At 42.6% G+C, this 26,115-nt stretch overlaps 1 protein-coding gene across 2 annotated transcripts in view; it reads left to right on the plus strand.

Annotated features, from left to right (window-relative positions):
- Nucleotides 1–4,265: 4,265 nt before the first annotated feature.
- The window catches only part of LOC119657755 (netrin-B), a 298,913-nt gene continuing 277,063 nt past the window's right edge, over nt 4,266–26,115 (plus strand). The window contains exon 1 of one of the 2 annotated variants that reach the window (XM_038064810.1): nt 4,266–6,016. In XM_038064810.1, coding sequence (XP_037920738.1) covers nt 4,849–6,016 — 1,168 coding nt within the window. In that variant the 5' untranslated portion in view covers nt 4,266–4,848. The remainder of the gene's footprint in view (nt 6,017–26,115) is intronic. The other variant, XM_038064809.1, reaches the window with a different exon arrangement.

The raw sequence follows: 26,115 nt of genomic DNA on the forward strand, positions 1-26,115 counted from the left end.
GCAGCTTAGGAGGAGACTCCTTCTAGCTGTAAGGACTACATCCTAGCAAGGGATTACACTACGGTTTGAGTTGGTAGGTGTATAACGTAACATTTTTTCGGATAAACTATGCCGACGAAAACACGAACGGGTGGTTTAGCCAGTACTGTTCTTCCTTCAACGATGTGTGGGAGGGTGCGCAACTGATCCTGAAGAGGAGGAGCTAGAAAGTACTTTCTCTGGCAACCAGAAGAGAAGCGTACTGGTAGTGAGTTCCTGGAACAACATGAAGTCCAGAATAACCTCAACACCTCCACCTGGATAGTACTAGACAGCAAACCAGAGGGAAGAAGCGATAGGCCGGGAACTTTCTTCACTATTACGTCGCATTACAAGCTTCGGAGGTAATAAGGGGCTTGAACTTCCGACATGCTGACTTGTTGTATGCCAGTGAAAGTGATAGACCCCGCTCCTGCATGGTGGTTTCAGACGACCTCCAGGCTATCTTAGTTAACGACCTATATGGTGGCGACACCAGAACGATCAAATTGACCATAAAAGTCAACAGGGAGATAATGAGATTCCATGATACTCTATTTATTTCTCTATGACGTAGACGAAGTTCCCAGTGGAACATTCATCAGAGCTAACCATAATGCCAAAATTAATAATAATAATAATAATAGTTGGCACAACAATCCAATTGGATCAGGGCCTTGAAGTGGGTTAGAGCACTTCGTTCAAAACCATAATGGTGCATTGCAGAATTACAGGGGGAATAAGAGGGAATGTAGTCAGCAATTGCTCGCCTGAGATTATTATCCTGAGTTGACTCAGCTACAGCTGAGTCCACTGGTATCCAACGTCAAATTACGATACAAATTCCACTGCCACCAGTAATATTTAAACAGCGATCTTCCGTACGACAGCATTGTACTCTAAACACTCAGCTATCCGAACACCAAACAGTAAAGGAATGGGAATAATAGCAGAATGTGATGTTAACGTCCACCATCTATGCTGGAGAAGTTCCAACATCAACGTGAAAGGATCGAGACTACTGGAGTACCTGTTAGGAACCGAATTGCAGATCCTCAATTCGAGTGATGAATCCACTTTCTTCAACGTGGTCAGGCAAGAGGTCATCGACGTCACGGTGCCATCCCCTGACATTGCGGCTCTTATCGTAGAGTGGAGATTATCAAACGATATCATGCGAACGGAATATATACCTCGCTTGCCTAGCACAGGCTGGAATATCCAACCAGGTGGCGTGATGTGAAGGTAATATGTATTCCCAAACCAGGGAAACCCACCTACACAGACGCAAAAACTTCCGACCGATCAGTCTCACTTCCTTTCTGCTAAAGGGACTGCAAACACTGGTAGATCGGTTCATCGCATTCATGGACACCGCAGTCGCGTTCAATTATACCTCATTCGCGGCAATTTGTAATGCAACGTGTCAGTACGGAATCGAACCGCTATTAATCAATTGGATCCCTCACATACTAGTGTGGAGAAAGATTCACATATTGGTCAGACAGAATTCTATTGAGGCAGGTTATCTTAACGGTTGCCCACAGGGAGGGGTTCTCTCTCCTCTATTATGGCTCCTAGATATGGACACCTTACTACGGCTCCTGGAGGACACAAAGGTCATCGCACAAACAGACAATCTAGTCATAATAAATATCGACAAGATTCCGGAGACAATAGGGGCGGAAATCCAGCTTGTACAAACAATGAAATATGGCCCTGTACCTCGTATGCACTTGCCCGGCCTCCTCAAACCTCAGACGAAGATACCTTGGTAAGGTTTTCTCGAACGAAGAGTCTGCACATTCTCTGCCTTTGGAGAATGTTCTTAGTGTTACGATAGCCTGCGAACGTCGTACGTGAGAGGCCGATAAATAAGCGATCTGCGGGGATAGTACAATGAGCCTAACAAAGGTCTGAGTGCTAACAGCTGCGGATCCTCTCAGTAAACTAAACTAACTAACTAGGCGCGGATGATAAAGAGATTGATTTCCTCAGTTCGCTTCCTCCGGAAGCTTCGATACTACACCTGCTTGGAAGGGGGGCCAAATTTTCAGAGAAGTCCTTAGCTCGAGTTTTTGTCTTTTGGCCCATTCACCAGTCACGCTCCTGATATTATCTTTGAAGCAATTCAATTTTGTAGGGGTAATGGGATCTTCCGCGGTTTCCTCCACAGGCCACAACACCACAGCGTCTGAATATGCGTTCTTCACCATCATCATTAGAGAACACATGTAATCGAAATTTCTTTTGATATTTTTAAGTCGAATCTAGGCTTCTGCATTGGTGAAGGTTATTTAATCGAATCATTTTCATCCTGTAATGCCACCTAGCATAAACGGTTTCTTTGGGGGGATTATTGCTATTAGACGTAGGCCATGATCTTGTAAACTATGTTTATTTATGTACGAGTATATTATTCCATCCATTTTCAGTGACAAGAGAAAAGATTTGCAGCAAAAATTGCCCTTGTTGCTCCCAATGGAAACTTCTGTGAAAGGTTAGTTAAAAAATAAACAAAGGAGAGAAATAGCGGAAATAAGAGAAAATAATTTGCCAGGAACAAGGAAAGTTTGAATTGCGGTACCAATGCTGCTAGCACTTCAACCAATAATCGTAGTATTTCATGCTGATAGGTTTCATTTGTTACACTTCTTCTTTTATTTATTTTTATTAAAGTTAAAGGAGGCAATTGGAGAAATTCTTGTTGTGAGGTAGGGTGCGGGAGGAGTTCTAACATAATCTTTTACTCCAAACACCACTCATTATGTTCAGTGAAAACCACTCCACCTCTTCCTTTTCCTCCTTTTGCATTCATCCTAGGACTCTTACCAAATAGAATTTATGCCAAAAAGGCTATAATAATTGACGGTTTCGTCCAGGCAAGAATTTATCACGTGCGTCTACGTTTGGCATATACTAAAATTATGAGAACTACAATTTTTTCACCTTTTTAAGGTTTTGCAAACAAAACCTTATTAAAAGCGGTTCAATGTCTGTCTGTCTGTATGTTACACGCACTTTTCGCAGAAGCGGCTATATCGATTGGCACGAAATGGTGAGAAGGTGGAAACTGGAAACTGTGAACACCCAGAGGTGAAGTGAGTGATATCCTTCTACGGGGGTCTCCATACATGCAAAACGGGGGCGTCCAAATTTTTTTCACCGCATATAGTCATGTTGGGTATCAAATGGAAAGTCTCGATTAGTACTTTTCGAAGCCGGTCTTAGTTTTGAGATTTGTTAGAAAGGCGGGGAGTGGGAGGGATAGAAAGTGATGATTTCTTTAAGCGACCCATTCTCAGAAACTATTCAACCGCAAAATCTGAAAAAAATTGCAAAACTGCCTCTATATGGTGTCCAGGCCTTAAAATACTCTGAATATCGATATCTGTTCAAATCAAGTTAATAATGTAGTATGTTACCATATTTTTAAGGAAATTGAGTAAAACCCCATTTAAGTTTATCCAAGAGTTATAAAAGTTGGTAGTAGTATATAATATAGTATGAAGCATATTACCTTCAAGTTTGTTCAAAATCACACTATTACTAACAAAGTTGCAGTAGCTCAAAGTTGACTTTACCGTGAAAATTTACTGCAACTAAATATCAATATCACACTAAAGTGAGCAGTCTGACTGAGATAATTTTCCATTAAAATATACTCACAGAAGAAACAAACAAAACCTTTCATACCTGAAGCGCCCAGCTTCCGGTTTCCCAACTTGTTTATGTTGATTGCATTTTCTGTAACTCGTTCCTTAAACTAATTAAGAATTAATATATTTACGAAGAAATGAAATGTTCGGTGCTCGCATTAAACTGCAGCCAATTTTTAGAAAATATCTTTAAAATCCCCCAATCTTGCTCTCTTGGAAAATCAAATAAAGAAAAAGCTCACCACGGAGAAACTCTTGATACTATGACCAAATCAACGTAGTTATGATCATCTCCGAACTAATCTAACAATCTCAAACCAACGTCACTTCACTCTCTCTACAGAATCCTCATGGTTGAGTGAAAATTATTCGCAAAGCATCTCACTCAAATTCCGGTCCATGCACTCACAGCATCCAACCTTACGCCCATTTCCACTCACCGTAAAAGTCGGGAAGATGAATGAGCTTCAGAGTCGGATCGCGGATGCTTTATGGATGCTGCGCGCTAGCGAACATGTTGCTGGACCACCTGAGCCAGCACCCGCGATGTACCCAGTCGAATGTTGCCTGCGCTTCTTGCAGACAAGAAGACTGAACACATGCTGCCAGTTGCAATCTGAACTCCACTGATGAGGGATGTGCGTTGAGGCGTTGTGCTGATGTGCGTGTGCGTATGAATGAACGTCGAGCGCGAATCGCTGTTCTGAGGGTTCCGTGGTTCCATGGCCATCGGCTGGTAGACTTCTTGCCGCCAAGCTTGTTGCAGTCAAGTGGCGGTGGTCCAGCAGAGCTCGGATGCCAGTATCTTAGCGTTGAAATTGAAGGTGTTGTGGGTGTCTCTGGCTGAGTGTGCGAAATTTGCCGGCAGCTCTTGCCTTTTCGTGAAGGAAAAGTGCAACAGGAAACGGAAAAGCCGCAAACAAAATAGAGTGACGAATCTTTAGTGAGAAGTCGGGGACAAGAGACCGCGGTTGTGAAGGCGAGTCCCGCGGTCTTAGCCACGGCTGGCAACGAGTGTCCTTCCTATCCCTATCCGACACTTTCCCGGTGTATCCGCGAGAAGAAGTGAAAATTGTTTGAAGATGCTCTGATGTGCTCCTTGTGATTTTCCACTGAAAATTGAGAGAAGTGCTTCGAAATTAGTTGGTTAAGGTGTCCTGAATATTCTGTTATGAAAATGCAATCCAAAATGAAGGTGTCGTGGGTATTCATGATGTTACTGATTGTCGCGGTTTTCACCGTCCGCGTCTCCCTCGCTTCGGATCCTTACCTCAAGATGTTCTCCTCGCAAGCCCAGTCCGATCCGTGTTACGATGACGAAAAGGCGCGAAAATGCATTCCAGATTTCGTGAACGCAGCATTTGGGACCCCAGTCCAGGTTTCCAGTACTTGCGGTCAGAAAGGACCTGAGAAGTACTGCGAGCTCCCAGACAATGATGGGGCTGTGGATAGCAACGAAAGCGAAGGACCACTATGCCACCTCTGCGACGATACGAATCCGAAAAAGCGATTCCCAGCCTCTGCTCTAACGGATTTGAATAATCCGAACAATGTAACCTGCTGGCGATCGGAACCCATTGTCCCACCAACGAATATTAATTCGCCTCCTGACAATGTTACCTTGACATTATCCTTTGGAAAGAAATACGAACTTACATATGTGAACCTTCTGTTCTGTCCCCGCTCCATCAAACCGGACTCGATTGCAATATACAAAAGCGCTGACTACGGGAAGTCCTGGCAACCATTCCAATTCTACAGTTCGCAATGCAGAAGGGTATATGGGCGGCCGAATCGAGCGACTATCGGCAAAGCGAATGAGCAGGAAGCTCGTTGCACTGACTCCCACCGGCACGGGGATGGAACTCAAGGGACTCGAATTGCGTTTAGTACTCTTGAAGGTCGTCCTTCAGCCCACGATTTCGATTCATCGCCTGTCCTTCAGGACTGGGTTACAGCCACAGATGTTCGAGTCATCTTTCACCGTCTTCAGATGCCCCAAGACTCCTTGGAGGATCACTTTCTAACATCGCAACAGGCATTCGTCCCAAGCAGCAAGTATCACGATAGCCTGCTGGGAACTAATGTTATCGAAACCTATACTACGTCGACGGCAACCACGACGGCAGTAGGACAACATTACGCGGTTTCCGACTTTACCGTGGGCGGACGGTGCAAGTGCAACGGCCACGCGTCCCGATGTATTACCGGCAAGGATGGACTCCTGACGTGCGAGTGCAAACACAACACAGCAGGAAGGGATTGCGAGCGGTGCGAACCCTTTTACTTTGATCGACCATGGGGAAGGGCAACGGATCACGAGGCCAACGAGTGTAAATGTAAGTACTTTTGAGATGTTTGATTTGATTAAGGGAAATATGTATTTTGCTGGAAGGGTGGAATTAAGCCTGGATTCTACCAATCTTAATTCAAGGTCAGGATAGAATCGAAATTGAAAAAGGCAAAATGCAACTCTTACTCTACGTCAAATGGAAAGAGAGATTATTCAAGAAAAAAGTTAAATTAGATGCAAAATTGTCTCGTTAAAAGTAAGTGCTAACTAAAGAAATCCAAAAATTAGGGGACGACTTTCGATCAGATTGGGATGATTTGCGAATTTATGGGACTCACGTCTCATTGGCAGTACTACCACTATGCGTGTTCCCGTAGAGACATTTATTTGCTTTGTTGATGTCCAGGCCGATCCGAATTTGTATAATTTGAAAAAATTGCTTCAACAATATATTTTGGAAAAGAATAAACAGGAACAAGTCGGAATACCGGAAGCTCGCGCTTCGGGTATAAAGGTTTTGTGTTCATCTTATGTGAGAAACTTCATCGCACATTTTTCTGTCCGTATATAGCTACAAATCCAACATAATCCTTCATATTTTTCCAAACTACGAGACATACGTACATATTACAGCCATAGATATCACGCTCACCCTAAACAAACAAACTGCCTATTACCGAATACTGTACACATATATGCACGTATATAAATTGATCGTACCCATATTTCCGATTTACATCTTATATCTATTTGAATTAGGCACTACCCGCAAAGTTCATTAGCACGCATATATTATATACCTACATACACACATGTCTGGCTGACAAATAACTAAAAAACTAAAAGAAAATAATTCTCTGCGACCCAATTCATAAGAACTCATTTCGTTGTGGTATTGACGAATTGATATGTGATGATGACGTCATGCAGATTGTAAAGTGCACGAAATTCACAAAAAATTCTAAAGTTTCACCCCCTATAACTTTGTTAATAATTGTTGGATTTTCTTCAAACTTTACCAAACTGTGCATTATGTTCTTCATTATACGCATGCCAAATTTTGTACTTCTGGGCTGAACATAAGGGGGGGTGCCGGGTAAATTTCTAAAATGTGGAAATATACTATTATTAACTTTATTTGTGCAGATATCGGAACCGGATATATTTTGAGGCCTAGATTTCGTAGAGATGCACCACTGTGATTTTTTTCAGATTTTTCGGTTGGATAGGTTCTGAGAACGAGACCTGTTACACTTTTTGTGGGTCATATGTTGAACCCTCACTCTCCTATGTTTCATCTAATATCAAATATTTAACCAGATTCGAAAAGTACTAATTGAGACCTTTCATTTGATACCCTACATGGCTACATTCTGTGAAAAAAAAATTTGCACGCTCCATTCACATGTATGGGGAGCCCCGCCTTAAACTTAACACAAGATGGCGCCACTTACTGCATGTAAAGGGATCACCAGATTACATACTCTCACCAATTTTCATGACAATCGGTCTAGTCGTTTCCGAATAAATCGGGTGTGACAGACAGACAGACAGACAGACAGACAGACAGACAGACAGACAGACGGACAGACGGACAGACGGACAGACAGACACCGTCTCGATTCTAATAAGGTTTTGTTTCACACAAAACCTTAAACAAGTCGGAATACCGGAAGCTCGCGCTTCGGGTATAAAGGTTTTGTGTTCATCTTATGTAAGAGACGCACATTTCTCTGTCCGTATATAGCTACAAATCTAACATAATCCTTCATATTTTTCCAAACTACGAGACATACGTACATATTACAGCCATAGATATCACGCTCACCCTAAACAAACAAACTGCCTATTACCGAATACTGTACACATATATGCACGTATCTAAATTTATCGTACCCATATTTCCGATTTACGTCTTATATCTATCTGAATTAGGCACTAGCCGCAAAGTTCATTAGCACGCATATATTATATACCTACATATACACATGTCTGGTTGACAAATAACTAAAAAACTAAAACAAAATAATTGTCTGGGACCCAATTCATAAGAATTCATTTCGTGGTGGTATTGACGAATTGATATGTGATGATGACGTCATGCGGGTTGTAGAGTGCACGAAATTCACAAAAAATTGTAAAGTTTCACCCCCAATAACTTTGTTAATAATAGTTGGATTTTCTTCAAACTTGACCAAACTGTGCACTATATTCTTCGTTACACTCATGCCAAATTTTGTACTTCTGGGATGAACATAAGGGGGGGTGCCGGGTAAATTTCTAAAATGTGGAAATATACTATTATTAACTTTATTTGTGCAGATATCGGAACCGGATATATTTTGAGGCCTAGATTTCGTAGAGGTGCACCACTGTGATTTTTTCCAGATTTTTCGGTTGGATAGGTTCTGAGAACGAGACCTGTTACACTTTTTGTGGGTCATATTTTCAACCCTTACTCCCCTATGTTTCATCTAATATCAAATATTGAACCAGATTCGAAAAGTACTAATTGAGACCTTTCATTTGATACCCTACTTGGCTACATTCTGTGGAAAAAAAATTTGCACCCTCCATTCACATGTACGGAGAGCCCCCCCTTAAACTTAACGCAAGATGGCGCCACTTACTACATGTAAAGGGATCACCAGATTACATACTCTCACCAATTTTCGTGACAATCGGTCTAGCCGTTTCCGAATAAATCGGGTGTGACAGACAGACAGACAGACAGACAGACAGACAGACGGACAGACGGACAGACAGACACCGTCACCATTCTAATAAGGTTTTGTTTCACACAAAACCTTAAAAAGGAGGTGTTAGACTTAGTATCGTAATCTAATCTAAACTATCTGTTCTAGGTCAATATTATCAATTGTTGGAATTTGTTTCTGGTTTTCCCATGGGAAGAGCATTTTCTAATAACTTCTAATATTCTCAGGACTAAAAACGATTTGCGAGTTTGCGACCAACCACCCTAGATATCTTCAAAAATGAAAGAGTGCAATTAAGAAAAACCCTGCATCGCTGGCCATTAAAACTAGTGAACATACTGTGTGAGACAAGACTTTCCACCAATGTCTTTGAAATTAGTTTAGTTGATTTTGCTAGAAGAAGCTAATCCCTACTCCGTTTATGGTGTTCATTGACCTTTAAGGCGTATTGTAAGCATTTAATATATTCCTCCTACTTCATCCCTAGCTGACAAAGGTTTTCACTTACGCGTTGTTCCCCAAACAAATGTCTATATCGAGATTGGAATTTGATACCTTAACTGATTCTTAAGGTATGTATAATACATGGAACATAAGCTGGTGTACTTATCGCCTCTGTTTGCTTCTGCCAAACTGGCAACGGACAACAATTAAGACCGAGTTATAAGGTCGCTGCAAATAACATACTCACATGACCTACCACAGATGGGTTGGTTCTGTCGTTGTTCTGACCGGCAGGTTCTTTCGTGAAAAATTTGAAACACCAAAGCCGCCTTGTATTTTCTAAGAGATCAATTCAGGCCTCAGGAGCAAACTGCAAGAGTTTCCAAATCCCACTCTATTCACAATGCACGATGTCATCCATCTTACTGACACTTGGCTTGACAATCCTTTTTCTTCAGCCTTTGTGCCGTTCACATGCGGGGTCGGCTTGCCGTGATAGGTTTCGCCATTTGGCTCGATCAAATGCCTGATCTGGATGCAATCTTGAGGCTTGTAAATCCCCGTCCAGCGTATCAAGCCACCCTTATTTCGGCCTGCCTTTTGGTCGTTCATCATCGATTTCGATGTTCAGACCAATCTTGGCAAGTGAATTCTCGTTAGCACGAATTGCGTGACCATACAATCGAAGATGCCTCTCGCAATTTTCCCACGACCGGTGCAACCCTATAACGATTGCGGATATCCTCATTTCGGATGTGATCAAAACGTATCACGCCACTAGTCCAACGCAACATCTTCGTCTCCATTACCGGAATACCCCGTTCAGGAGGACGGACGACGTTGCGATAAATTTTAGATTTGAGACGTTCGTTAGTACGCCCATCACAAAGAACACCAGCTGTGGAACGTCATATCATCCAGGTTGCGTTAATGGGTAAACAATTTCATAATGCAGTTCTCCTGGCTGATAGCATTGACCCGAAGTATTTAAATAGCTTAGTTCTGGGCAGGTCACTGCCGCTGACAGTGATTGTGCCTGTTTCATGGGGATCGATCGTAAAAATTCCGTTTTGTTCAGATTCAATCTGACATTTCTGGACCGAGTTAAAGCATCATTTAGAATAACATACCTGCATGACCTAAATGGTTTGATTCTGTCGTCATTCTGACTACGAGGGGTTTTTATCAAAGTTATTAACTGTCAAAACTGTTTACAAAATTTCTGTTTATATTACACCACCAAAATGTGAGGGGATTCAGGATTAAGCTGCTTCCTATTTCCACTCCACCCACAATGCACGATCTGATCTGTCTTACTGAAACTTGGCTTGGCATTTTTAGAGATTGTGATGCTGTTAGTGTTGTACACCGCTTTATTAACTTTCTTTAATTTTTTTTATATTACATAGGATTAAATTAGACAAAATATTTCATGTTCCGTTTGCACTGGCAGGTGAATTCAATTTTTCTCTACTTATTAAAAAAAAAAATGGAAAACGTTCCATTCTTGGCGACTGCTTGGATCCGGCTACTCTGTTGGAAAATCTCGAATATCGCTCTGCCACAATGTCCTGGCTGGAGGAGTTTTAATTGCCGTGAAACAACATAATCTCGATATCAGTATTTTCTGCTTAAATCCCAACCCAATGAGCCAAGCACTATTCGTATTTCACCGTCGAACTTCGTCCCGCTCATTATTTCCTGCATTTATTTTGCCTCCATGTTTACTCAATTGAATGGCCGAAACCTGTCGTCCTACATATGCCACTCCCCAGTTTGTAGCTCCCAAATTTTACATGAAGTCCTGCTCTGCCCTACAATATAACGTTCATTACAATTATAACAATTGATCGCTCTTGTTTTTTTGCCAACATTCATCGCTATCGATTCCGTTCATCACCCAGCAATTCCGCCTTAATCTTAAAATAAATACTCACAATCTTTATCTTGATGTTAACTTCCATATTAACTGAACCACCGTGAAAATTAAATGTAGGCCAATTTCCTAGCTATAAATAAGTTTCTTTCCTCAATTGTTCTGACATTTTATTCCTTAGTTTGCTTCCTTACTTCGTTGGTTCACAGTAGAAACTGGAATTACACTGAGATTCCGACGTCCAGAAAGTGATCAAGCCAACTTTAAAGTCCTGGGTTTATAAGTGGAAACCTTAATCAGGAATGATTGTTTCAAATATCTATGGAACATTGAAGGCTCTTTCGACCGACAAGAATTTAACTTCTTCTGGTCTCAAGGCCGAACTTCCCTTTCATCGACTGCTCATAATTTTGGTGATTGCACTTCCTATTTCTCTAGCTCAACATGTGAGCTTCTCCGAAGCTATTCCTTTTCTGATCTGGCATTATTTAACTCGCCCTCCTATTTCATTTCCGACTCATCCAATCCTCCTTGACCCTATCCCTCTTTCATTTCTCCTCTGAAACCCACATCTTCTACTGAATATCTTTTGAGAAAATTATTAACCGCACATTCTCCCTCCCTTTCGTTAGTTTTTAATAAGAGTCTATTTGAAGGCTTTCTAAAGAAGTGGAAGGAAAATTATGTCATCATTATTGGAGCTTACCTACTTTTTCGCTGTGTCCCTGGATGAAAGGAAAGATGTGCACATAATCAACACTGATTTTCCCAAAACTGAAGATGTGTTCGTATGACTTCTCTCCTGACTGAGTTCTCACCTTAGTGGCACAATAAGTAGAGTCTCATTCTTATCCTTTGCCTTAACTTACTTGCTCCTGATATCTTTATGCAGGCGATTTGTTCATTCGCCTATTAGAATCACCTCTGCCCTGGAACTATCGTGGTCGAAATGGTTCCTAAATATTGATTACTTCCTTATAAACACTTGCAAACACACCAAGAGTGTGAATTACTAAATAATGAATGCAAAAACTGGATTGTTCAAGTTGGACCGAAGCTAGTTGTTTGTTTAAGGATTGAAAGTCCTGTGTCCGCATTCACTTGATATTGGACTAGACTAATTGGAAAGCAACTTATTGCACCTTTTTTGGTTCACGGAAGCGGAGACCCTGGACAAAACCCTTGTTCTCGAAAGTTTAATTTCGGAATATATTTTCAAAGAATCAAAACTATCCGAAATGTATTCAAATTGAGTTTACTTTGGGGGGGTTATTGGGGGATGAAACTCAGGCATTCAAGTATGATTCGCATACAAAACATCCAAAGCGGTCGAATAATATGACGTGATGATCCCTAAACATAAGAAAGCAAAAGATTGTCCGGCGCGCTTCGCCTCGTCTGAGAAAGACCATCAAAATCATCTCCGCCCTATCAAGATCATATGCCCAGTTACATCTTTCTTATAGTCCCAACTTATTTTCAAAAGACTTCTCCTCATTTCTTATTATTAAGACCCTCAAAATTCACAATTCCGAAGGCATTAAGGTAATGTAAGCCATTGGTTCCCGTTAAGGTTATAGTGGGTCCGAGTAAATCGCTAGACAAACGTGAAAATAATAATAATAATAATCGTTGGTGCAACAATCCATATTGGATCAGGGCCTTGAAGTGTGTTAGAGCACTTCATTCAAGACCGTAATGGTACACTACAGTACACTGTAGGAAGCAATGTGGTCAGCATTGCGCTCGCCTGAGATTATTACCCTGATTTTACTCAGGTACTCATTCACAGCTGAGTCGACTGGTATCCGACATCCAGTCACGATAACAAATCCCTCTGCGTGAAGATGATGAGAGAAATTATATGGTTGCCTCTTATTGGGGTATAGCGCGTCAACCACATCTAGGCGCTAGTCTTCGCAGCTTCTCGGGAGAGTGGATTCCACTGTATGGCATAGTCCGCAATGCAATTGCCGCCCCTCCTCAATGTGTGGGCTAACTACTGCCACTTCCGTCTTCCTATCACATCACGTAGGAGTGACAGGCCTGTACGCTGACTAAGTTCTTCGTTTGAAATAGCGCCATGCCAGCATACTCCAACGATATGACGCAAACAGGTATTGACAAAAGTTTAGATCTTTTAGGTAATAATGGAGTTAACTGTCCATGTGCTACTCCCATATAGTAACATGGAAAGGATACTAGCACAGAACAGATATTAGTGTTGAGATAACTGTATTTCCAGTTTGTAGACAGGGCGGTGAAACAAATCTAGCGCTATTAATGCGGCGGGCAACATTGAGTTCGGTGCCACCGTCCGCAGAAACTACGCTTCCTAGATATACAAATTGATGGAAGCCTTCGATGCTCTGTCCATTATTGCAGATAGGGAGAGCGCGATGACCCGCCAGACTGAGAACCTTGGTTTTGTTGGTGTTTACCTTCAGTCCAACTCTACTTGCCTCTCTTTTCAAATCAAGAGCGGTGTGGCCAAGATTCATGACCCGGTAAGAGAGCAAACGGGTATCATCAGCTTAGTCGAGGTATTTGAGGAAAGATGTCATGTTCTATTAAATTCTTTCACGTCCTCCGGACAATGCAGCATGAAGGACATCACCGATAACAAGACGAAACAATATCGGTAACAGGATGCAACTCTGGCGGCCTCCGCTTTGGACCTCAAAATCCTCAGAAATTTGACCTCAGTGCAGTACATGACATTGTCCGCCATCATATATCGCCCTCATAATAGCGGCTAGTTTTTCCGGAATGCCTCTCTAGCTTAGAGCACTCCAGATACACCCCCTGTTCACGCTATCGCAATCGATGCAGAGCAAGTGCAGCGGAGATCTATATTCCGCGCATTGTTGATGTAGTCAATGCAGGAGGATCATCAAGCCAAGCAACTTTGCTCTGTTTGAGTGTATTGATGGCCGAACTGATTTCTCTTCTGCATGGAGGAATAGTCCGTATCGGCATGTTGCCGTGATTAAACATTTCACCAAAAGAAGGAATTTCGTCTGATGTGATACGGTTAAAAATCATGGTGAAGAGTTCTTTCCACCTCTTCCGTTGTTCATCACGGATGATAAGTCGACCGTTGACGTCCTTCGCGGGACCATCGAAAAATTTGCGACCACATGCAATCTCGTAATGCGATTTACAGTTCTGAAATCATTGTGATCTGAGGCATCTTCCGCTTCACAATGATCACAGTGTCACCTTTAGAAAGCTTCACCGCGTTTGGTTGCTCGTAAAAAGCATCCTTCTCCACTTCATCGGAAGTCTTCGTTGATCCGTAGCATTGTACAATTTTGATGCTTTTTAGCCTGAATCGAAATTTTGCGGTCTATCAGAAACTAGCTCTCAGTTCAAGAGAGCGCGCCTTGCGGTAACCGTTTGAAACAACCCGACACCGGATTCGCGTCTGCTACCACTTGGCTTTCCAGACTACAAAAGCACATTGTCACAATCTTCAGAGTCCCACCATCTTACTTCGCTTAGACCCAGAATGTCCAGTTTATATCGCTGGAATTCCCACTCATGTTGGAGAGAACCGTCGCTACTGTCGTCGAGGAGCATGCGCTCATTCCAATCATAGTCCATTTTCGATAGCTAAAGGTTGTTGCCGTGCGGTCAGTCCTTATCAGTTATTGAAAAAGATTTTCTAGCAATTGAAGCTATACACGAGTATATCTAAACTATTTCTTTAGACCTTAATCGCATTGATTTAAATGTGGTTAACAAGCAAATTTGACTAGATGGACTCTAGGAGACTTACAAATAGACTGGGCAGATGTAATGAGCAATGGTTTTAGATCAGTTCCTACCAAAGACTAACTTCCCTGTTATGAAAATTTCGAACAACAGGAACGGGTTACGTTGATTAACGCTTCCCAACTTAATGTGAATGTACCAGTTTATGGCATGTGCTTAGCACTTTTTCCATATTTGAGCTCCAGCACCCGGTTGAAAACAAGCTCAACTTTACGTCGGGCTCAAAGGGCTCTCTCCTGCAATTTGGGGTATCAACTGGAGCGAGCATGAAACTCCCACAATGGGGCCAACTGCATATAACAACACCAGAAGTGAACTTTCCAGAGAATCTGCTTCCAAAGGGTTATCTCGGTTTCCGTGCTACTGCATCATAGTCTGAGCAGGTACCAATTAAGTTTTGTGCAACTAGACATTGACGACCACCACGCAAAGAAGAAAGGTTGGCATGCAAATCACAATGAGTTTTTTGATTGACAACCAAGAGTGTAGAACTTCTTCGAATTGAAAAATTGGTAAGAAGTGGCCATTCAAATCAATTAGGCATTGGGGCGTTTTAAATGGAGTCTTTGCACGTTACAATGATAATATTCGATGGGGCAACACCTTAGATTTTTTAGTGTAAGGGTTCACTGGCCAACGCCAATTTGATTTAAGGATTTGAAAAAGTCCTAATTCCACCGAAGTAAGGCAACATCTGGTGAATTGTGTGTGCCTTGCACGAAGCCGTCAGTCGTTTAATGGAAAAATAAAATATTTGAGATGAACTGGAGCAGGATCTATCTAGTCAAACTTGGTTTTTCAGCCGAAAAACGATGGATTTGGAATGAACTCGGGACAACCTAAAAGAATAGTGAATAATTGCAACCGCTTTGTTACGGAGGCTTGCCCAAATACCACATGGTGCACAAACTTTTTAACAATTTTTCAAGCGACTCTGCAGATCAAAGACGTTTCTGCCACTGGTTTCTATCTCTATTGATCTTTTAACACCTCTTCAAAAATTTCTTTTTCCCAAAGGGGTTCGCTGGGTTCCTTTATCGCATTTTATTTATTAATATTGGCTTTTGACACTTTTAGGAAAAATTAGTTGCTGACGTTTTCTGGAATTTAAGATAATTTAATGGTGACTTTCAAACCCAGCCCGGAATTTAAGATAATTTAATGGTGACTTTCAAACCCAGCCTTAAGTTTTTCTCTGATTTTCGCAATACTGAAGCTAAAATCACTTTTTCATAGGTAACTGAACATCAGTCTTAAGTGATCTAAATTTGCGCCCTCTTCCACACTTTTTTAAACACTAAACATTGAAATACTGCTACTGAAGGTCGCAAATTTTTGGCCGGTTTATTGTTTTCTGTTGGTAATAATTCTGATTTGAATTTAAGGATTCCTTGGACCACATGAGCTGTTCTCAATTTATTAAACGTTAGTTTATCTGAACCTCCTTTGTAGCTCAGTACACACTAATACACATATATTGCATATATAATTGAAATACATACGTAAATAACAAACACCATTTCTCCGTAATCACTACTACCTAATATATGGTATACCCCATCAATCAAATCCAAATACTAAACCCACCTCCCTACCCTTATCTTACCCGCATCCACCACCCTCACGTTTATCGAAATTTGCACGCAAATCAAAACTATTCCATGTTCCATTTTCAACCGACAGAAAGATACCTTTCTGAATGCTAACTCCGCTCGCATCACCATCATCCCTTCGTGTTAATTGATCAAAACAGGAAAAACCCACGAGGGAAATCACTCGACCGTCTGTCCGGCCGCAAAAGATATAAATCTGCCAATATGAATTATCCCGAAGGAAAGTAGGGTTCCATCTACTTTCATTATTATCCACGTATGCATGGATGTATTCATACGAATGATAACGGGCGAGCGGAGGATGCAAAGCAACACAATCATCCGTCTATTCACTCATTCATCCCCTGAATGCGTTGCCTTGGAAAAACATTAATCCAATCCCTTTGTCGAAACCTCTGTGTGTGCCTAATGGTGCAAATTGAATTCTGTTTTCAAAATAACAATACAAATGCACTTTTTCACGCTGATTGGTTTAATTTTTCGCAATTGGATTAGAAAATGTGCATTTGAGAGTGGATTTGGGAAGGTAATGGAAGATGATTGAGTTAGTGTCATACTAAACTCTAAGGGGATACGTACTTTGATTTTATGTAGATTTAAGTCATAGTTTTTCTACATGGAAAATTCGCTGTAACCTTAAAATGGCACGATGGAATTAATCTGTGATTCGTATGAATAGATTGGCGTGATTTGCTTCATGAATTGACTCAATTGAAAGGCAGTAGATGGAAGATAACCGAGAAAAGATATCGAGCGTTCTCTCTTAAAAGTCGGATTGTATTTGATCTTCTAATCTTACTCGAGCATTGAAGTGGCATCACACAAATAAGATTTGCTGATATTACAGATTTTCATAAAAATATTGAATAATTTTCGCTTTAGTCGCTGTAGTATCAGAAATACTTTGGTGGTTACTTATGAGAATATGTAATCCACAGCTGGTGCCTCCGCAATGGACTCACGTTGAACGCTAGGAAGACTGGACTAGTTATGTTCACTAGGAACGTCAGGTGGGGCAGCTATACGCTACCCACCTTAGCAGGGGCGGAAATCCAGCTGGCACAAACAGTCAAGTACTTAGGAGTACATTTCGACTCCAAGTCAACGTGGAAGCCTCATATTCAGGAACAACACCAGAAATTCTGCAGATTGCTCCGGTGCTGCTGGACTACGATAGGTAGCACCTGGAGACTTTCATCAAAACGGATCCATTGGATGTATACATCCATAATAAAACCCATTTTGATGTATGCATGCATCGTCTGGTGACCAAGACTGAACTTTGCTAACAGCAGGAAGCTGCTAACGCAGATTCAGAGACTTGGTTGCTTAAGTATTACTGGAGCAATGAGTACTACGCCGACTGCGGCACTTGAAGTTATCCTAAATTTACCCCCCATTCACTTGGAGGTGAAATGGAAAGCGACCAACGACGCATATAGGCTCGATACCATTGGGGCGTGGAAAGGCGGCCAATCCAACGGGCATGCTTCTATCTGGAAATTCCTTGAAAAACATCCGGTAGCCCTGATGCCGACCGATCATATGGTTTCCAGATTCGTCTTTGAAAAGACATACACTGTCGTAATCACCGAAAGAGAAGAATGGTCGACAAGTGGCCACGAGTCTTTTCAGATTACACACCTAATAATCTTTACCGACGGGTCAGTCATGGAGGATGGATCGGGTGCAGGGGTGTTCTCGGAGAATCCGATTATAGAACTGGCCCGACCCCTCGGAAAAATGACGACCATATTCCAGGCGGAGATATATGCCACTTCATTGGCAGCAGAAGAATGTCTGCGACAAAAATGGAGGGGTCGCACCATTCGAATCTGTTCCGACAGTCGGGCGGCATTATCCGCACTAAATAGCAACGACATATCAAGCCAGTTGGTGTGGAGTTGTCATCAGGTGCTGCTGAAACTTGGCCGACTGAACGAAACATTCCTGATGTTGTTGCCGGGGCACTCTAACATCCCCGGGAATGAGGAAGCTGACAGACTAGCTCGCCGAGGCTCTGGATCCACAATGCTGGGGCCAGAACCAGCTCTTGGAATCCGACCATCTACTGTCAAGTCTACTCTGAAGGGTGAAATTGCAAGCATTCACGCAACCGAGTGAAGAAATTTGGACTCTTGCTGGCAAGCGAAAATGAAGGAGCTCAGGGCCACTAGAGCGGCATTTTTGTTGTCCCTTAAGAAGTGGGACATGAAAACCCTAGTAGGGTTTTTGACGGGACACTGCCCCTTAAACTACTATATGGAAAATATTGGGGTAGTGGTTTCGGCTGTGTGCAGCCAATGTGAGGAGGAGGAGGAGACGGCCCTGCACTTTTTATGCAGCTGCCCGGCATCCTCAGATCTCAGACGAAGACACCTTGGCAAGGTTTTCTTCAATGAAGAATCTGCACACTCTCTGCCTCTGGAGAATGTTCTCAGATTCGCTAAAGCCTGCGAACACCGTAGGCGGGAAGCCATTGAATAGGCAACTTACGGGGATAGTACAATGGGCCTAATAATGGCCCCAGTTAACTAAGCTAAACTAACTATGAGAATATTGAAAGAAAACACATCTTGAATGCGGCAACTGAAGGGGTATTTCCGTTCTAGCGTTTGCTCGTTGCGCTGGATAAAGTTTTCGTACTGGTTCCGCTTGAACATAAAGCAGGATCTGCATTGTATTATGTGGTGGACGAAGCCAGTACGCTCTACAAAAACCGTCGGATCTCTGACTTCATCACAGTTTGTGTCTGCTGCTGAGGGAGAGGGAGGAACCAACAATAAAACGTGGGTAAACAGAGACCCAGGAATTTCAACATGCACTTGGTAGTGCAGAATCTTTCTGTGGCGCAGCGGGTTAACAGCATTCGAAATTTATTTTGAATGTTGTTAATTCGATTGACAGTGGCCACCATCGGTGTTCTCCGTGGCGGAGCAGGCCATGATAAAAATGAGAAATTTAGAAAAAAATGAATTGTTTTTGAATGTCAGTTTTTAAGTAATAGAGTGGAGAAAAGTATTGTTCATCGAAATGAGTTGTATTTAAATGAAAATAAAATTACATGAAACCCAAAGAACTCCGTATTTTCTCAGAAACGAAGCGAGATGTATTTAAATAAAAATAAATTACACTCAACGAAGAAGGCGAAAGAACTCAGAAAACGAAGAAACTCAAGATTTTCCCAGAAGGACCAGCATTATACTCAGGATTTTCTCAGAAAGAGTAATTTTATTAAAAACATCCCATTGGATTGCGAGTGTTATGCGGTAGTTCGCTGGCGTTCGAAACCCAGGAGTTTGCCTAACTCAGAGAAAAGGGTGGACTCAAATTGCATTTCCTGGTCAGTGATAACCACTGCCACTGACTCAGGCCACCGCGTAAACCTGTCGATGATTGTAAGGCAATACTTGTAACCGTACGAGTCTCGCAAAGGTCCTACTATGTCGAGGTTTATGGTGTGGAACCACTTGGTAGTGCGGGAAAATGAGCCCATTTCTTTCCTTACATGCCTGGTGACTTTACACTTCTGGCATGCGATGCACTCTTTGGCCCAGGAATTGACATCCTTGTTCCTGGAGGGCCAGAAGTATTTCTTGGTGACTAGCCGAAGTCGTGAACCGTGTGGAACACTTCCTTGCGAAAGGTGGCCGGAATGTATGGCCGGGGTCCCTTTTCCGAGACTTCGCAGCATAGAAAGAGGTTCGAACCGAAGATGAACAACTCCCGAAATTTGTATTTAGGGTTGGATTTGAGGCTCTGAAGTACTGCGTCATCCTCCTGCGCCTTGGCAATAGCCGAGAAGTCGAGTGCGGCGGGGATGTTAACCTCGGGGACGCGTGACAAAGCGTCAGCAACTATATTGTCCTTGCCGGACACGTGCTGTATGTCTGACATAAACTGGCTTATAAAACTCAGGTGTCGAGGCTTATGGTCCGTGAACACTGTGAACGGTCTGCCTTCAAGGGACAAGCGGAAGTACTTAATGCTCAAGTACGCGGCGAACAGCTCTCGATCGTAAGTGCTGTAGTTCCGTTGAGCGGGGTTTAACAGTCTGGAGAAGAAGCTCAACGGTTGTCAGGCTTGGTTCACTTTTTGGTGAAGAGCAGCACCTACTGCGATGTCAGAGGCATCAACAAAAACGGCTAGGGGTGCATCTTGTCAAGGAAATGCCAAGAGTGTAGCATCAGCCAGTTGCTGTCGCGATTTATCGAACGCGCGGACAGCCTCTTCTGACCACACAATCTCTCGTGTGTCCTTTGTTTTGGGGCCAGACAAGTACGCGTTCAAAACGGACTGGTGTTGGGCGGCCTTGGGCAGGAAACGACGATAGAAGTTTAGCATGCCCAAGAAGCTCCGCAAATCCTTCACGGTTTTCGGACGCGGGAAGCTTGAGATCGCTTGCAACTTGTCCGGGTCAGGCTGTATTTGCCAGATCTCGGGCGTTCGGATTTGTTTGTTGTTTGAAAATCAAAGACCTCCCTAAAGACATATATTCTCCTTAAATAATATTTCATATCATCACGTAATATCATGTTAAATCTTAGTGAAACCTGCCTGAGTTCGAAAGATTGGATGGGAACTGTAACATCGCCCGAACGGATTATTCTGATTGCTACAATTGAAGAAGTTCCTACATACATACATCCCCAGGGCAACTTTGCAACATGTTAGGGTTGATTTGATCATCCACGATTTTCCTGTTCAATTTCGTGGGAATTAAACGAAAGGATCCATGTCGGAATGCAAGCAATCCAGGCCGGAATATATGGAATATAAATTCAAAAGGAAATAGACAGCACGGCACTTACTAAAAGCAACATGAAAGGCAAAGCTGAAAAATCTAGGAACACTATTAGGTTTCAAAAATTGGAAAACGCAACTGGCTGTAAGGTAAATCAGACTCCAGCTTCCAGACTCCTCATTAAGAGAATTGTCTCGTTTGAATGAATTTCTGAATCGGGACAATAATTTTGGCTGATGGCGGAACCAATCACTAAATTTGAGCTTAAAGATGTAGCAAATTTGGTAACGAACCTTGTATTTTAGGGTTTAGAGTTTAGGTAAAGTAGCGAACGCCAGTTACTTGACGTTTCCGACTTGATAACTAGTAATAGGACCAAAACCCTTGTATTTTCGTGAGAAGTCATTCGTAATTAGACCTTTTTCTAAGAGATTTATAACTTTGCTCGCACACTAATTTCTAAGCTTCGTTGCTTTCCTTATTCTTCGTAAGTAATAAAAGTTCAATAAAAAGGAGAAATTAGTGTTTGAGATAGTGGAGATTTCTAACATTAACAGTAAAAGTAGTATCATGATGCGGTCATTTTTAGTAGTCAATGGAGGCCCTTCTAGAATGTCGAAATTCTTTTATCCCAAAAGCTTTTTTCTGCGAAAATCCCGCGCTGATCAGTCTGTAAACCATTTGCGTACGAAATGATACTAAATGTGTTTTGAAATCAACGAAACTATGAGCCCAATTGGTTTAAGTCCTTCTTGATGTCTCTTATGGTCTATCCTAATTTATTTAAAACGCCAACTGTGGATCATGTGTCAATCAATCAATTATCGCTTTATATGTAGCAATGAATTATTTAAATTGTACACCAGGAAAATCTAACTTCACCAGTTTAGCAAATCCTTGCAGACAGAACATTTTCCCAATACAATACAGATTTTGCATAGTGTATGTATCTACTTTGCTCATACTTGATTGGACTTGTTAAAATGGAAGTAGATTTCCATTTAATATTTTACAATCGATTGTTTCTCAATTTAAAGCAACATTTAGTTCGCTTTTATTGGTAGTAAAATGGCGTAATAGTTTATCGATTCGTTCTACTTATGAGCATTAGTGAATTGATTGTGTCACGCATTTTTATTACAAAAGGTGGAAAGGAATTATTGATTTTGGTGCACGTACAAAGAGATATGGCCAAATATTTGTGAATACAATGCAATTTACGTTCGCCCAATTGCTCTTTTTATTATTATTCTGTTAAGGGGAAATCGCACCTTTCTCCCACGTGCCTCGACCTATTTTGTACAAGTGCCAAACACTCTTCCAGAACGTGTATAGAGGTTTCCTCGCACTCCTCACAGAACCTTCAGGCATTGTCCGTAGGTGTCCAACAGTAACCAGTGAGAATTCCCATTATGATTCGGAGGTTCTTTTTAGTGAGATTTACGCAATCCTTTGTGCGCATGGGTTCGTCTCCCCCAATAAGCATCCTGGACTGCTCCATTCCTGGTAGACCCGCCCAGTATAGTTCCCTTAACCGATCCTCTTCTCTATTTTTGTATGTAGTAGCCCTGAAACCGCTTTCGATTCCACAGAAGGGTTCTAACCCATGTAAAGACGTCCCTGTTCTCTCCTCGGCAAGTTCGTCCACTGCCTCATCGTTTTCCAACCCAGCATGGATGGGACCCAGAGTATCCTGACCTTGTTGAACAAACCGAGCATATTTAATCTTTCAAGACATTCCCATACCAGTGTACAGTTCGCCTGGTTGGATCTAAGTGCCTTGATTGCTGCTTGGCGGTCTATGAGAATAGCAATGTTCTGCCCCTTGTAGTTCCTTTAGAGATTAAAGAAGGCTCATCTGTCTATGGTGTATATTTCCGCCTGGAATATGCTAGTATAGGCACACATTGGTTTGAAGGAAATTTTCCTTGGACCAATGACACCGGCACCCGCTCCCTCTGTTGTGAGGGATCCGTCAGTGTATCAAATAATCAGTTGCCGTATGTCACAGCTACACTCTCTAATTTTGCCTTGTTAATCCAAACTCCTTATCAAAGTGAAAACTCGCTGTGATGTTACCCTTGGACCAATAATCGATTTAGGCAGCTCCCCGGATCACTGATACTCTCGGCCATTCTGAATATTGCCTCTTTACCTGTATCTGTATGTGCAGATGGAGAAGGGTTAATCCTAGAAGGACCTCCAGGGATGTCGTGGAGCATATCCTCATTGCCACACTGATACACACGTAAACCCACTTTTGAGTTTGTGTAACACCCTGACTTGTGTGCTGAGTTCAGTTCTTTCTTCCCAGATTATCGTCCCATAGGTAATCATTGGCCTTACTATTGCAGTATATATCTAAAGCAGTATCTTAGGACTTCAACCCCATTTTTTTCCTGCTATGTACTACAAGTCATCAAAGCCCTCGTGGCTTTCCGACAAGTGTTTTCGACATGCGTCTTCCAGAGTAATTTTCGTTTTAGCGTAATTCCCAAATATGTGACCTCTGTTTCTCGTTTTACATCCATCTTATGTAACCTTATGGCCCTCAGGTGATCCACCTTCCTTCCTGTACCAGGCACTAGTAACCCTTACTCCAGTTTGGATTCTATCACAAAAACGCACAGAGTGCAATTCCTTTTGTTTCTATGACATCCCATAGTACCTCCGTCAGCTGATACAGAGCAGTTCCAGTTGACCGTCCTGCCCGGTAAGCGTGTTGACATTGATTTAGAACGTTACCGCTTTCGGAATAAATACCACCGGGCAATGAGTTCTGAGAAGGAGGTGTTTATTGCCCCGTATTTGGCTACAACCTTGTAAAGCCCGGTTGCTTCTGTAATTTGTTCGATCCCTTCACAGAAGCCTTCCATGAAGCTGTTCCGTTTTGCTTCCCTGATCGCGTTGCTGTATGCAGTGTGTGCTTTTTTGCACCTTAGCCGGTCCCCAGCTGAAGAGTTTTCGTATCTCTCTTCTCATTCTGGCCAGGTCCCTGTTCCAGCAAGCTACGTCCTTTGATCCCCATTCTTTCGGGATTCCTTATTATTCTTTTTATTACGCAGTTGCCCTCAACGCCGAATCTGATTATTCTGTGATCAGACATAGAGAGCTCACTAATTCTTGACCAGCCTGTTCATGAGAGTAGTTTCTAGAGTTATGTCCTGTCTTGTGCTGGCCACAAATATTGGAGTGCCCCTTATATTGTATATTTCTAACTTATTGCTGAGAATAAAGATGTGAGTACCTTACATCTTCGATTGGTGTTGCTGCTTCCCCAAACTTCGTGATTGGCGTTGGCATCGCAGCCGAGGAGAAGTGGTAACGCCATCTTCTCACAGTATTTCACCAGTTTAGTGACTTCTCCCGGTGAAACCCGGATGTCGTCCCCTGGGTAGTATCCAGATGCCACGACTGCCTTTCGAGTGCTCCTCCCGGCTTCCAGTGAGGCTTGGATAGCCTCAGGGTCCCCGGCCAGGAACTCTGAAAGACATATATATTTTAAAATACGTTTAAGAATTAGGCAAGCTCCTGGTTGCCTCTAGGGATCGGTCATCTATTCCGATCGTGAGGAGTTTACCCTTTCTCTCCATCTTGCTTCTGAATACTCTTCATAATCAGGTATGAAGATCGTCATTCTGAGCCATTAGGAGGTCCATGAGATCTTCCGTCTCTATAGTTGCGGCTTTCGGGAGAAAGCTCTGCAGTGTCTTCCGTCGCGCAGTCAACCAGTATATGACCTTATCGAAAGCTTATCCGAGTGAACACAAGTTTCGCAGTCCATACCTTGCACATCTGCCTGACGACAAGGTCTTAGGTAGTTTTCTGCTCCTCCCGAGTGAAACATTTTTGGCAGTATGGCCAGTCGAATGCCCTTGACCACACTAGCATAGCTAATGTCGGGCTTCGCGATTTCTGCCTTCACCCTTGATCTGGCCCGGTTTTCTCTCCTCTTAGGTTCCAGTTTGTAGTTTTCGGGAGCATTCCCTTCATGCAAGCTTACCTCCGCTGCTCCCCGCTTTCTTGGCTCAGATAAAGATGGTTTACGCTGAGCCTTCTTGAGGGCCTCTTCTGGTTTTAGGAATTCCTTCTGGTAACGCAGATACCATTTAGCATCTGCGCCACTGAGATCTGTTTCCTTTCTGACGTCTGATACATTTATCTCAGACGTGCTTTTGGTTGTTCCTGCTTTTTGAGCAGTGGTGTTTGTTGCTCGTTGTCCTCGCAGTTTACCAATGTTGACCTTGCATCTACTGCTTGACGTGAATCATCTGGCTCTCAATAGTTCGGAGATGTGCCTCCGCCTGGTTAACCAGTTTGTGTGCAGTAGGGGTCCCGCATGTTTGGCTGTTTTTTTTTTGTTTTAATACGGGTACTCATTTAATTCCCACGAATATGGGGGTTAGGAGGTCCGCCGTGCCATAGCCCCCCATAGCACTGTAAGGTCAAACTTACTCACTGAAGTGATCAGGTATCAATGAGGCTCCGTTCGAATACAGCCAGTTACGCCCGTTTGCAAACTATCCAATGGGCACGGTTCGCATGACACCCTGGATTAGGGGGGAGGGGTTTTTGGACTCCCCAGTCTACATCCGTAGCGTTTTGTTAATAGTAGGATCACCTCGTGCAGGATGTGGCTATCACCGCTCACTAAAGGTCTTGGTAGACGATAGGCTTGGCCCCTGTAAAGCCACACATCGCCCAAAAGAGAGGTAGGTTGGCATCAGGGAGCTATATTCCGCGTTAGTCTATTCTGCAGTGCACCGTTTGGCCCCCCAATTGCTCTTAATTCCTGGAATAATAGTTTCTCTAATGGAGTTGTTTATACTGCACATTTAAATTCCTGGTGAACACCGACTTATCTCTGCTGCTGAATTTTCCTTATTTGTATCTCAAACTGCTAAAAGAATAACCTCGAAGAAATCTGTCCAGTATAAAACACTTTTCGTGGTATGACCGTTGTCACTTTACGAA

The sequence above is a fragment of the Hermetia illucens genome, chromosome 5 (assembly GCF_905115235.1).
Source record: "Hermetia illucens chromosome 5, iHerIll2.2.curated.20191125, whole genome shotgun sequence".
Classification (NCBI taxonomy): Eukaryota; Metazoa; Arthropoda; class Insecta; order Diptera; family Stratiomyidae; genus Hermetia; species Hermetia illucens.